Source organism: Lethenteron reissneri, chromosome 3 (genome assembly GCF_015708825.2).
Source record: "Lethenteron reissneri isolate LAM-NWPU_2019-01 chromosome 3, ASM1570882v1, whole genome shotgun sequence".
NCBI lineage: Eukaryota > Metazoa > Chordata > Hyperoartia > Petromyzontiformes > Petromyzontidae > Lethenteron > Lethenteron reissneri.
Window position 1 is genome coordinate 5,381,217 of NC_083781.1, and position 13,257 is coordinate 5,394,473.

At 47.9% G+C, this 13,257-nt stretch overlaps 1 protein-coding gene across 1 annotated transcript in view; it reads right to left on the minus strand.

Moving 5' to 3' along the window:
• DNAH3 (dynein axonemal heavy chain 3) overlaps positions 1–13,257 on the minus strand; it is a 122,131-nt gene that overhangs the window by 48,554 nt on the left and 60,320 nt on the right. Inside the window, exons 36-44 of the mRNA XM_061556151.1 lie at positions 12,114–12,225; positions 11,571–11,812; positions 10,128–10,228; positions 7,315–7,420; positions 5,848–5,977; positions 4,555–4,791; positions 3,000–3,103; positions 1,688–1,982; positions 787–966 (exon numbers count right to left, since the gene is read on the minus strand). Coding sequence (XP_061412135.1) covers positions 787–966; positions 1,688–1,982; positions 3,000–3,103; positions 4,555–4,791; positions 5,848–5,977; positions 7,315–7,420; positions 10,128–10,228; positions 11,571–11,812; positions 12,114–12,225 — 1,507 coding nt within the window. The remainder of the gene's footprint in view (positions 1–786; positions 967–1,687; positions 1,983–2,999; positions 3,104–4,554; positions 4,792–5,847; positions 5,978–7,314; positions 7,421–10,127; positions 10,229–11,570; positions 11,813–12,113; positions 12,226–13,257) is intronic.

The window sequence follows — 13,257 nt, forward strand, 5'->3', positions numbered from 1 at the left end:
AATACGACACGAATGTTGTTCATGAACAAAAAAGTACGAGTCATTATTTATAAATGAGTTGTTGTTCTTTACATGTAATTTTAATATATAGGCTTTTTTACTTTTGGTTGCTTTGACACTTATAAAATAATGCTTCCCTTTAATTTTTCTTCACTCTGCTTTGCCCGTGGATTTTACTAAGTAAAGAACTCTTTCAATAAAATTTCAGCTGTCAACCTTTGCGGGTGACAGTGGAAGGAACTATTGTAGTGCCTCACGGGGGCCTGGGTTTGATTCCCGACTCAGGCACCTTTCTGCATGCAGTTTGTATATTTTCCCCCTGATGTGAATGGGTTCGTCAAAATTCCCTGGTTTCCTTCCAAAACTAAACCCCCCTCCCCCAACAAAATGTAACTTGTATTTGCCAAAACATCTCAAGGATTTAAAATTACCTGCAATTTTCTCGATTGAGATTACACAAGGCCGCATCGGCCCCCCTCCTGCGACAACTTGACTAGTTTTTGTATTGTTTGTTTTTTGTTACTTTCTGACCCAGAGTCCTCCAGTCTAAATAAATATTCTCCTGATTCTGAACTTGGCCAGGACCCCTCCTGAAATGGGTCTCAACACTCGGCGAGGATTGTCTGCGTAAACACAAGCACAGCAAATAATTGCCACGACAGTAAAACAAAATGAACTTACATTGGTCACCATCAAACCGCACTCGAGATACTTGGTGCTGAGCCTGACCAATGCCCCCTCACACCCCACCTCCATGTGGGCGTGGGCCCTGAGCCGGAACTTTACCTGTGATGTCGTTCCGTCCTCCGCCCGGGGGTCCCATGGCCGAGACGAAGAGCACATCGACGATATCGAGGCGCGACGTGTCCTTCTTGTCGTACCAGTGGCCGTGGTCGATCCACTGGCGCAGCAGCTCGATGGGAGGCTGCGCCCCGTACACCTCCTTGGCCGGCATGTTGAGGTCGTCTGCGCAGAAAAGAAACCCAGGGGGTGGTGCGGGGGCGGTGGGGTCAATGCAGGCAAGCGATGACGCCTGTCGATACTGACGCACGGGAGAAGCAACTTCTCGACAGCGTTGGGGTCCTATCGTGATCACTGCTCCACGTGACATCACCAAACTGACACTGGAGCTGTGCCCTTTTAAATCTAGATTGAAAATCAATTTCTTCATAACTGCTTTTTGTGTTTAGTTTGTTGTCCTTCCCCCGCACCTCCACTGAGCACGGTTGGCTGCATAACTGTGCGAAAGAAGTTCAACGTAAATATGTGCATAACCCATTGTGGCGAGGCAGTATCTCAATGAATGGCTTAGACCAGTGTTCTTCGCTAATTTTCAGAGGAGGGCCACTTTCAGTGTGAGGACCGCCATATTGGGTTTAACAGCAGTGTGAGGACCGCCATATTGGATTTGACAGCACGATGGGGTGTTTTCACATTCGTGTATTGTCAGGGGCTGCACGACAGGGGCCGCATTAAAGGCCACCAGGGACCGCCAGTGGGCCTGCGGGCCTTGCAATGAAGACCACCGGCTTAGACCGACCAATGGAAATCAACACTCTTTTTCTTACAGAGACACTCGAATACCACCATTGCACCCGCTCCTTGAAAGCACCACTCGTGTGTCGCGCCTCCTATTCAAAAAGCAAAGAGGTACCTCGGCCCTGCGCGGGGCGCGGGCGTGGCTCACCGACAAACAGCACGGCCCTCTTGCCGATAGGCGGCCCGAAGATGCCCTTCCGGCGGCGGTCCAGCTTGGCCATGACGATGTCTTGCGTCTGCGCGGCCGAGGTGCGCGCCGAGAAGTTCACCACCGTGGGGATGTAGCTTTCCTTGGGCAGGCTCAGGAGGTAGCTGCCGGCGATGGCCGACTTTCCCGTGCCCGTGGGGCCCACGAAGAGCGAGGCGACGCCGTGCTCCACGTACGTCTTCAGGAAGTAGGTCTGCCTCGCCGTCTCCATCGTGGGGATGATGAGGTCCGACACCTGGCACGGTGATGGGTGGTGGTGTTAACCCGGAGAGAGCTCGTTCATGCGGGGACGGGGGGAAAGGGCCTGGTAATAGCTGCGTGGGGTTTTTGTTGGGCGGTTGCAATGTGCGTGGCACAATGTGAGGGACACATCAGGGTGGGCCGGGTCTTTAGCCACCCCCTCACAACAGTGCGTGTGTCAGCCTGAATGTGAACGTACGCGTATATGCTTATGCACGTTGCACGTGTGACTGGGTGAGATTTCCTGTTGGGACAGAGTTGGGTACTCAATGTCATAAGGAGGAAAGTTGTTACTTGCGGTGCTTGTCGGGGGTCCGTTCTGAAACTGGAAACATGAGTTTGATTCCCGGTCACGGCTAACGTCAAATCATATATGAATTTGTTCTGGGACCACCACTTCACCAATCTGCATTGACCAGAGTGGTGAAGAATGGTCAAACAACTCCAATGACAGAGCATAAGAGACATTCATTCCAGTAACCGATTACCATGCACGGTTGGCTACGTACGGTGTGAAGAAGTCCAACATACGTACATACAACTCACTGCAATGTAAGACACCCATGTTATGAAGTGCATATATGGAAGATATACCCCAGCTAACCACTTCCATCCACTTGTCTCACATTCAGATCTAAAAATAGGAGCAGCATATGTCGAGGAAATTGAATAATTTCCTTTTGAGGCGTTACCTGGGGTCGGCGACCTGCGGCTCAGGAGCAGCATGCGGCTCTCGAAGGACTGCTTTGAAGGATTACTTCCAAGGACTACTTCCAAGAACTACTTCCAAGGACTACTTCCAAGGACTACTTCGTGACGAACGCTTGTGTTGCGATCGAAACGTTGTAGTTTTTTGTTATTTTTTGCTATTTTCTTTGAACCTATCTACGTGACTTCACCAAAAGACCCAAGAATATGAATTCTTGCAGTCACCAAAGCTTTAAGTTAAGATGTCTCTTCTTTGTTATTTTTGTTGCTGACCCTTGGGCCTGGGGAATAAGGAATGATTCACCTTGGCCCCAGGCGGGATGACCAGCTGGTCCGCTTGGATGGAATCGGTCCACACGTTCCACTGGCCATTTCCCTGCTTCAGGAAATAGTAGTCGTACACCATTCCTACAGAGGAACGACACATAGAGACGTACACACAGTTTTAGTCCAAGAAGGAGTCGCATTTCATAGTATTGCTCGACGTGTCCTATTCCTTATGCAAGAGCAATACAGAGTCGTGGCATTCAAAAAAATAATGATTAAATAATTGATAGGGCATCAGTTAGTTGGTTCTGATAAACCTGCAAAAAGGTCAAAATGTCTCTATTCCCAAACGAAGGGTAGAACAGGCTTAAGCTTTGGCGTTATCGTGCTACATTTACCTCGAACATTGTGCCACGAGCTATCTGCCTGGTCCAAGCACACCGAAATAATGCTATAATTGTCAATCGCGTATGATTTGACATTGTAATGGCACCCACTCATGCCTTAAAGAAAATTTCCTTTTTTGTGTTCCCCTGCTTTCAATAATAAGAAATGTACTTATAAAGTGCCTTTCATCAAATATCTCAAAGCGCCGTACAAGACACAGCAAACACTTGGCATGACAGTAAATTATTTTTTTTTAATGGTAAGTAATAAAATAAATACTAAAAGCTATTTGCTCAATTCGCCAAAAGTTCAACAAACGAAAGTGTGTAGATACGTACTCTTTGGTTTTTTCGATAAAGTCATGTAGTTAGAAATCAAATAAAATATGTGACTTTATCGAAAGAACCAAAGAGTATGGAGTCCTGCAGTCACGAAAGCTTCAAATCAAGATTGTGTAGATACGTTTCAAGACGAGCTTTCAAAATGTTCACAGACTCAACGATCCTAATATCTCCTTGGAGAGACAGTTCCAGAGTCTGGGTGCCATGTGGGAAAAAGCTCGTTCACCCATAGGCCAAAGCCTCTATGACCTGAGAATGCAGAGAAGATCGGCATCTGCAGATCTTAGAGGCCTTGGTGTCACCATTAGTAGCCACTAGTAATCCAAGTATGGCTTCTGCACGTTCAGCTGTGTTTATTCTCTCAATTCAGTGCCTGAAGGTGCCTGCTGTAGTAGTGCGTGGCAAAAGCCTCAGAGCATAAATGCTCAACATGCAGCCCAACCTGGGAAATAATCACTTGGATTCTCACACTTGAATTTTGTCATCAATCGCCACTCTTGGACAACACTCACAGTTACAATTTTTAGGGGCAGACCAAGCTTTGGGAGCCAAACTGCACTTCGGGTTTTCATATTTTAGTTGTCATGCGAATGCAGGTGAAGTTATTGCTGTAACTGGAATGTCAAGGCCGTGTGTGTGGCGGGCAGAACTACTACAGACTGCGCCTGTTAAACAAAGGCACTTGATAGTCTTGCACTATTAGAATAGCGCGAAAGCCAAATGTACTAATGGAAATTAAATTCGTCGCTGTTCTAAAAACCAGCCGCTCATCTCTGCAATGAGAACATATGACAAAAGGGAGATCACCGATCCAGCCACAGCCACTGCGTTCCCGCCGCGCCGACCGTTCCATGCCACCCTCACCTCGCTCGGGAAAGATGCTGTTCTTGGTGAGCTTGACGCTCTTGGGACGAGGGTGGCTGTCGTCCTGGCCCATGAGCAGGTTGCGGTAGAAGACGTCAAACTTCCTGCGGCTCTCGCCGTTGATGGTGCCGCCCACGGTCCACACGAGGGCGAAGAGGAAGAGGCCCTGCAGCCACATGGTCACCTGCTGGCTGGAAAGGGCTTCCTTGCTGCCCTCTCGCGGTGCCGACAGCTCGTCTGAAAATACAGCGGGAAGAGTGCCACAAGTTGGTGGCGAGATGTTGACTGCCTCACCTGGTACACAGGAGGTCGTGGGTTCGATCCCAACCCTGACGATGCCTGTTGTATATTTGCAGTTTTCATGTTGCATGGATTTTTCTCCGGGTCTTCTGGTTTTTCCCTCCACGTTTATAATGAACATGCATTTAGAATATTTGGCTGCTATAAATATCCACATGATAAGCCACATCACGTGCTGTCATTTGTGGCCAGGTCGCTTCTGAAAAAGAGCTATATAGCTTAGTGGGCCTTACCTGGTAAAAGTTTAGTTTAGTTTGTACAACGTCAAAGCCCAATTTGGTGACGTCACATTCAAAATGTCAAAATCATCTTCATAGTACATGATGAGATGCCAATCCGGAGGTCACTACTCTGTTGTCCTTGTACGGCAGGTACGGAGGCAATCACAAATCAAACGCATTCAAGCAGATGCTCAATATTATAAATGGGTGCATGACAATTGGTTGCTGAGCAGCAATGTGTCTGGTGGGGTAAGTGTGGGTACTACTTCCACCTCTTCCAAGTCATCTGGCCCACAAGGAACAGGAGGCCAAATACCTTGTCGTGGGGCTTACTCGAGCTCCAAGCTTCATCTAGCAGAAGCCCTTCTGCCAGCAGTGACGTGAATAAGCAATTGCGGGGCTCTGTCTTTACTTACACATTTTGTATGTATGTATGTACGTTGCCAACAATGCTAATCGGATGTGTGGGGAAAGAACAAACAAACTAAACACAAAAAGCAGTTCTAAAGAAATACATTTTTTACATAGATTTAAAAGCGCATAGCTCCAGTGGCTTCCTAATGAGCGTTCCAGACGACTGCAGAAGCGCGTCTGAAATCGTGCGATGCAGTGACCGTCTTTGTTCGATAGCTTGCCAAAAGCCGCTGTGAGAATGAATCGACGTGCCCAGTAGAACAAAACTAAAACTGCCGAAATACCGGACGTTACTGCATTGACAGGAGGGCCGCACGATGTGTGTGAGGTGTGTGAGACACGGGGTGGCCGGCAGTACCGAGCAGACAGCTGTAGAGCCTCATGAGGGAGTAGGCGAGGTGAATGGGCGACGTCTGCACGAGGAAGCGACAGTCCAAGCGGATGAAGTCCAAGCACGGCTGCACCAGCCACTCAAAGAGGTCACCCACCTGAGGATGGAAGCAACTTTCAATGCCACTGTGCACCACACGCGTCATTCGCGGGAGGGACGCAGATGAGTAGCGCGAGTGTACTCTACCAACAACAACTTTGTAGGTTTGAAGTTTTCGTGACCGCAACGATCCATACTCTTTGGTTCTTTCGGTAAAGTTACGCAGGTAAAAAAAAAGTTCAAATAAATAAATTAAATCACGACGTGTCGATTGCAACACAAGCAATCATCATCACCTGATGATGATTGCTTGTATGATAAAAAAATTTTTACCTACGTAACTTTACCGAAAGAACCAAAGAGTAACAACTTTGTAATTAAGGGAAAAATATGCAGCAGCGTGTTGACAAATGCATGCACGTGCGCGTGCACCAGCGCGCAAAGAAGCAAGGGAGAGATAAACGCTTGCAATTAGGCTGACAGACAGAAACTGGGAACACAGATCGTGCTTGGGAAGTCAAGTAACTTCACTATTGAGTATATGCGCGGCATTTTCATGTCATTGTACGTGCTATCACCTAATGTGTGATAACTTTTAACGCTTTCCAACGAAGGTTGAAGTTATTAATGCATTAGCTATGTCTATCGTTGGGGTCACAATGACTCTATTAGAGATAATTGATATAAATGTATATAGATTTTTTTTAATTTAAAGTGTGTTGGTATTAGGCACTTGGTCAAATATAGAAAACTGGTCAAATTGGCCAAGACTGCCGTGCGTATTGAGCCAGAGGGCCGCCGTCCACGCGGACGTCCGAAGAAGCGATGGATGGATCGAATAAAGGAAGACATGAAGATGGTCAACGCATCCCCTGAAGATGCCCTGGACTGAGCCAAATGGAGAACACAATGCCGAAAAGCGGACCCTGCGCCACAGCGGGAACCACGCTAGGAAGAAGAAGAGGTCAAATTGATTAAAAGGTTACCCAGAACTTGACAACAGAAAACACGGCACGAATGCTCTCGCCACACCATCACGTGACTACGCGTGACATCGTCTTGTGACATCACACGTCACGCACCGTGTGACGCCATCTCACTACGCGACTCGGAGGGTAACGTTTCCATCACTAATTATAGACTTGTGATCACAAACGCAAGTTGGAATTCATGAAAGAATCCATGCATGTGCATCACGTTTCTTCCTCGTTTACGGATACTCCGGTTTCCACCCAGCATGCAAAGCATTAATCAAAGCAAGGTCAAAACATCCCAACCAAATGTAGTTCGTGAAAGAGAGTCTGGTGATTCAGTGCAAAGTCCCTTGACAAAGAAAGGACCATGAAATCGATTTGCAGAAGGGCTATGCCCACGGTAGGGCATAAAGATACGCACCAGCTCTCGGTGCTCATCCGTGAGACTGCTGGGCAGGGTTTCCATGTAGGAATCCTTCAGAGGCCTCCAGCCCAGCTGATGGGGCTCCATATAAATCATACCGCACCTGTCCGCACAAAAGGGGCACGGCACGCATTGCAAGAAACGACTTGTCGTGGAGAACAAATACGCGGCGCCATTAGCACGTCCGTACACGCAGGCAAGAAGAGTTTGCACAGAAGCGCGGAGGGGTACACTGAGAGACAGAGAGGGGATTAGGGAAGAAACGCAACACTGAGACGCCACGCCTTCAAACGTTAAGCACGGCAAGCGTGCTTGCAGGAGGCTACATCGCTAAAAAATAAATGACGGCCAATGAACAAGAGCGGTGGCGCCAGGGTGGCGAGATGTTAGCTACCTTGGCTAGTATAGAGGAGGTTGTGGGTTCGATCCCGACCCTGACTCCTGTATAATTGGGCTTTGCTCTGCATGTTCGCCGCGAGGTCGCGTGGATTTTTCTCCGGGCCCTCCGGTTTTTCTGCTCGCACTTAGAATCAACGTGCATTTAGAGTATTTGGCTGCTACACATTTACACGTGATAAGCCGCTTCGTTGAGCTATCATTTGTGATAGCCAGGTCGCTTGTGAAAAAAGAGCTATATAGCTCAATGGCCCTTATCTGGTCAAATAAAAATATATAGTTTAGTCATAGTTTCATAGTTTTAATGGAATGGCCGTCCAAGTGTAGAACACGGCGAGAGGGTAACCACCATAGAGATGGGAGTGAGATGGATTCTGACATCACACGCCTCTTAGGGGTGGTGAAGGCATGGGGAGGTCTTTGTCCGGCAGTGGATCAATGATATCTGATGATGATGCTAATGATGGATGCATGTAGGGGAAGTTCCTCCTCTCCTGAAAGCAGACTGCAGGGCTAAGTGCTGTTAGCGAGCATCTATTGAGGAGAGGGGAAGGCAGCTCGATGCAATGTAACCTCTGTGCTGGTATGGACACACTCCACTGTGTATTTAAAACTACTAAACTATTATTATATCTTGACTTAAAGCTTTCGTGACTGCAGGAATTCATACTCTATATAAAGTCAAATGAGACGCTGTCTCCCCGACAGACCTGGTTTTCACCTGAGGCCGGCTGCTTGCGTTGTGGCCGAAACGTCGTGAGAATTATTTTTATGATGTTTTATTTTTATTATTTTATTATTTCCCTTCTACGTGACTTTACCGAAAGAACCAAGAAGATGAATCCCTGCAGTCACGAAAGCTTTAAATCGAAATTCAACTGAGCTGTTAACTAGTTTTCAGAGGCTACCTGGCCGCACACGATAGCTCATCGAAGAGGCTTATATCATCACATGTGGGAATTTATGGTCGTGGGCAAGGAATCTAAACGTCGAGGGCCAAACCGATGATCCCAGATAAAAATCCACGTGACCATCAGGAGAGAAAGAAATGCAAACTCCAGATATACAGCCGTCAGGGTCGGGATCGAACCCACGACCGACACTGGTTACATGGGTATGAATCCTGAGCGCATGGCACGCGAGGTGCGCTGGTACCATTCCCCACATTGGCGTAGCCACGTGTCTCGGTCGCAGGGACGGGGCCGACCATGCTAATTGGAGGTATGGGGGGAAGGACTACAAACTAAACACAAAAAGCAGATCTAAAGAAATTAGTTTTCAGATCTAGATTTAAAAGTACGTAGCTCCAGTGGCTTCCTAATATTGGAAGGAAGAGAGTTCCAGACGGCCACAACAGCACATCTGAAAGCGCACGATGCGGTGACCGTCTCTGTATGATTATTAGCCAAAAGCCACTGCGAGGATGACAGGAGTTCGCGTGATGGTTTATGTTCCTTGTTGAGATCAGCAAAGTATTGTGGTTCATTTGTGGCAAGCACTTTAATACAATCGATGCACGATCCCCCACCCCTGCTCAGCACTCCCCATGAACCCACTGACCTGCTCGCTCGCCTGTGTTTGAGTTTGCCAAATATATTGGGGGCATTATATGTACACATTTACTTCGAGAGAATTGGGAACACGTCAAGGAATGATGGAAGTTATATCAAGGTGGTATGGGGGCTATTATCCAGCTGTTATGGCTGCAATTTGAATTTTAAACTATAGTTGTTTGCATATTTATATTTTTCCTGCGATGGGTATGAAGGTAACATCATTCTAAACAAAATTAATTACCACAGTAGACCCACCTATTCACATCTCCCAGGATAAGTAAGTATATCTGAAAGCTAAATATAAAAGGGTAAAAGGTGCAGCGCGGGCAGACAAAGAGGTGGAACTAGAAACATCCCAGGGTGGGGCGGTCCAGAAAAATTAAAGGTTTTTAAACAGGTACCTACATTAATAATACAAAACCCTACCTATTTTCTCTGTTAAATATCAACAAAATAACTATTTACAGGATCTCATGGGAGGGTGGGGGGGGGCATGGGTTCGATCGCTCAGCGCAGCCCCCCAAGAATTGCCACCAAGCAGTGAAATCTCTCGCTGTGCTTGCGGAAGGTTCTCCACTACGAGACTACACAGCCCCTGCGGGCAATATTTGACCCACTCTACCGCACTGAAAGAGGTGAGGAAGTGGGAGTACCCACACTTCACCCCACCACGTTTGACCTGCCGGTCCACCGTCACCGGTGGACAGAGGCCAGCGGGCAGGCAGGGGGACGGGGTGTTTAATAAACCTGCACCTATATTGATTCAGATACCATGCCAGAAATTGCCATGCTCGTAATCAAGGGCACCCACCCAGCATATGCTTGAACGTGTACAATCAAGTGGCATTGCCTCTGCACCTGCTGACTGTAGCTGGAGACGCCTGCTCCAAATCCGCCGGCTCGAAGATGAGGTTCATCTTTTGGCTCATTTGAATGATCTCTCCGCTCATCAAGCACAGCTGCGAAAGGGAAACAAATCGACGGCAAAAAAGAAATTAATAAAAGCTTTACCGCGCCACTCCACCTAGTTTGAGCTCTCATCTGGAGGGTGAAACATTTCCGCTGGTTGGAACACGTCGTCAACTCTGCATTTTACATCGCGTGCAATGAAAACAATGAAGAAGTTCTATTGAAATTCAAGTCCTATGTGAAAGTCCACGCACTTCCACAGACGTTTCTAAGCCAGCACGACGATCTTACTGTGGAGCTCAAAAGGTTCACGTAATGAGCACAATGCGAAATATTTCATCCGTTCAACTTATGAAGTAAGAGCAGGCAACACTTGACATGCAGAGCTTGAAGGTCAATTGCTTCTAGGAGAAATAAAAAGCATCCCACAGGGTACGTGCACTTGATAATGCATTATATACCGACTGTGTTTGATTTTTCTTTCGTTTTCTATGCATTGTTTGTTTTTCCCCCCTATTCAAATGGTGCAGGTGGCTCAGCGGTGGAACCATTAGTTCGCAATCGGAAGGTTGCGAGTTCCAATCCCGGTTGGGGGTTGACTCAGCTCCTCGTCATCCTTTTGGCGTTGGTAAACCGAGCACCACTGCGGGGAAGTCCACGATGGTTGTCCTTTTGGCGGGACTCCGTCCCCATCGTAGGAACGTGGGATGTCCATCCACCGGCTCGATGCTCACTTGAGTAAGAAATAACTTCTGACCTGACGACAACTACTGTTGCTGTGAACTCAACGCGAGTTTGGGAGGGTGAATGTCGCACGGTCACCGTTATGTATATTGAACTTCTTTCGCACCGTATCTAGCCAACCGTGGTAATCGGAGGTGCGGGGAAAGGACAACAAACTAAACACAAAAGGCAGTTCTAAAAAAATGTGTTTTCAATCTAAATTTTAAAGTGCATAGCTCCAGTGGCTTCCTAATATTGGAAGGAAGAGCATTCCAGACGGTTGCAGAAGCACATCTGAAAGCGCACGATGCGGTGACCATCTTTGTTCAATGGCCAGCCAAAAGCCACTGCAAGGATGACCGGAGTTCACGTGATGGTTTGTTTTCCTTGACGATATTAGCAAGGTATTGTGGTTCAATTGTGGCAAGCACTTTGTCTGTAACGAGTGCGACTTATGTAATGTATTAGTTCGGCAACCGGAAAACCAATGCAGCTCGTGCAACGACACGGTACGGATCTTACAGCATTCGTCACGACATGTGCCCAGGGAATCTTGTAGACGCCGCTGCTTGGTAACGTTTTTACCAGACGTCCCGTAGAGTGAGCGAGTTGCAATGAATGGAGCCCTTAGGCGTCGACACACCTCCGCTGGACGCCACACACGGTTACCTTCTTGTTGTCGTCGAGCACCGTGTTCATGTTCTCGATCCACACGGCGTCCACGGGTCCATCGAACACGATCCACCGCCTCTCGGGCCCCGCGGCCGACGCCTGCTCGCGGAACGTGTTGGCCAGCACGCCGTCCGTCCACTCGTGGCTCGCGGGGTCGAAGCAGCCGTACAGCTGCCCCATGGTGATGGACTTGGGGTTGATCACACGGTACTCCACCGCAAATTCGTCCATCGCGCCCTCTGGCAGCGGACCGTTCGTGGGGCGAGTAGGCGTTCGCCGAGTTAGCGTCAGGAGGGGGGTGGGGGGAGCACTGTGTGGGGTTCAGCTCTCCTGTGATCTAATTCTGAGCGCTGCTCGCCTGATGAAGCTGGTTGTAATCACCAGTGGGTCGATTGCCACATGGGCCTATCGCTCGCCGCTGCTGTTGCAGTTTGGTAGGAGGTACCGCATGTTAGGGAAGGCAAAGAGAGAACACTGGACTGCGGGCTGCCTGGGAAAACTGGAGGGTGACGTTTGATCTGCAGCGTCACGGTCACTCGCCTGCGAAGAGGTCCCCGAGCGCGCCCGCCAGCACCTTGTAGGCAGACGTTTTCCCCGCGAGAGGATCCCCGACGATCATGAACCCGTGACGCACCAGCATCATCTCGTAAATCTACGTGAGGATCACGATACATTTTTTTTATATTTAACATTTGCAAATTGTTATCTCTGCGCTATTCTTACAGCGCAAGGCCACCACGAGGTGGGCGATGTTTCAACGTGGTTTTACCCAACTAAGCAATCAGGAGCATTAAAAGCATTATGTCATTAACAGTGATGCACATTTAATATTCACTGGCGCCGTGTATACGGTAGAGTCGTGGAGGTGGCTCATTTGTCTAAGTCCACACAAAAACCGAGTGTTTTTTTAGTCCAGGACACAGGTGTTCAAAGTGTCGACTGCCCCACCACCCCATTGGCTAATGGTCTAATGGTTTAACGATGTTATACGGAAAGGGTTACGACGTGGCCTATCCAGCCACTACACGACACATCTGCAGCGATAATTATTTTGAAAACCATTGTTAATCCATTGCCGAATGAAGGCCTTGCCTTACTGATCATTGTGGGTTAGTGAAAAGGGGGGGGGGGGGAATTCCAGTTCGCAGCCACGGGCAGAGAATCGAACTCAGACTGATGGGTAAATAGCCGAATGCGCTAACAGCTGCAACTACTGCTTCAGAATTATATGTGGAGATAGACAAGAAAAAGTCTGTGATGAGAAATGTGGGCACAAATTTTACAAGCCGCTCAACGACTCCAATTCTAAATAAACCGGTGCAGAGTTTTGTTGCTGATATTATGCACGGTTGGCTACATATGGTGCGAAAGAAGTTCAACACACATACATAAACATAGCCTGCGCATGTTATAAGAATCCTTTAGACTGACACAGACTACTAATGCTCCCGTCAAAATGTCTACAGCATACAGGCTGGAATGCTACTTCTACAGTGCTGTTACGAGTGGACCTCTTAATTGGTGTAAGTTGCCACGCTTATGACAAGTGGCGTCAAAGAGCCAGATGTAAACCCTGACCACCAGAGGCTTAACTGTCTAAATTGATTTGGAAAATGCTAAAATTAGCCTCCATGGAAAGCTCTGGGTAGCATATTAATGAAGAAGAAAAACATCTAAACCATGA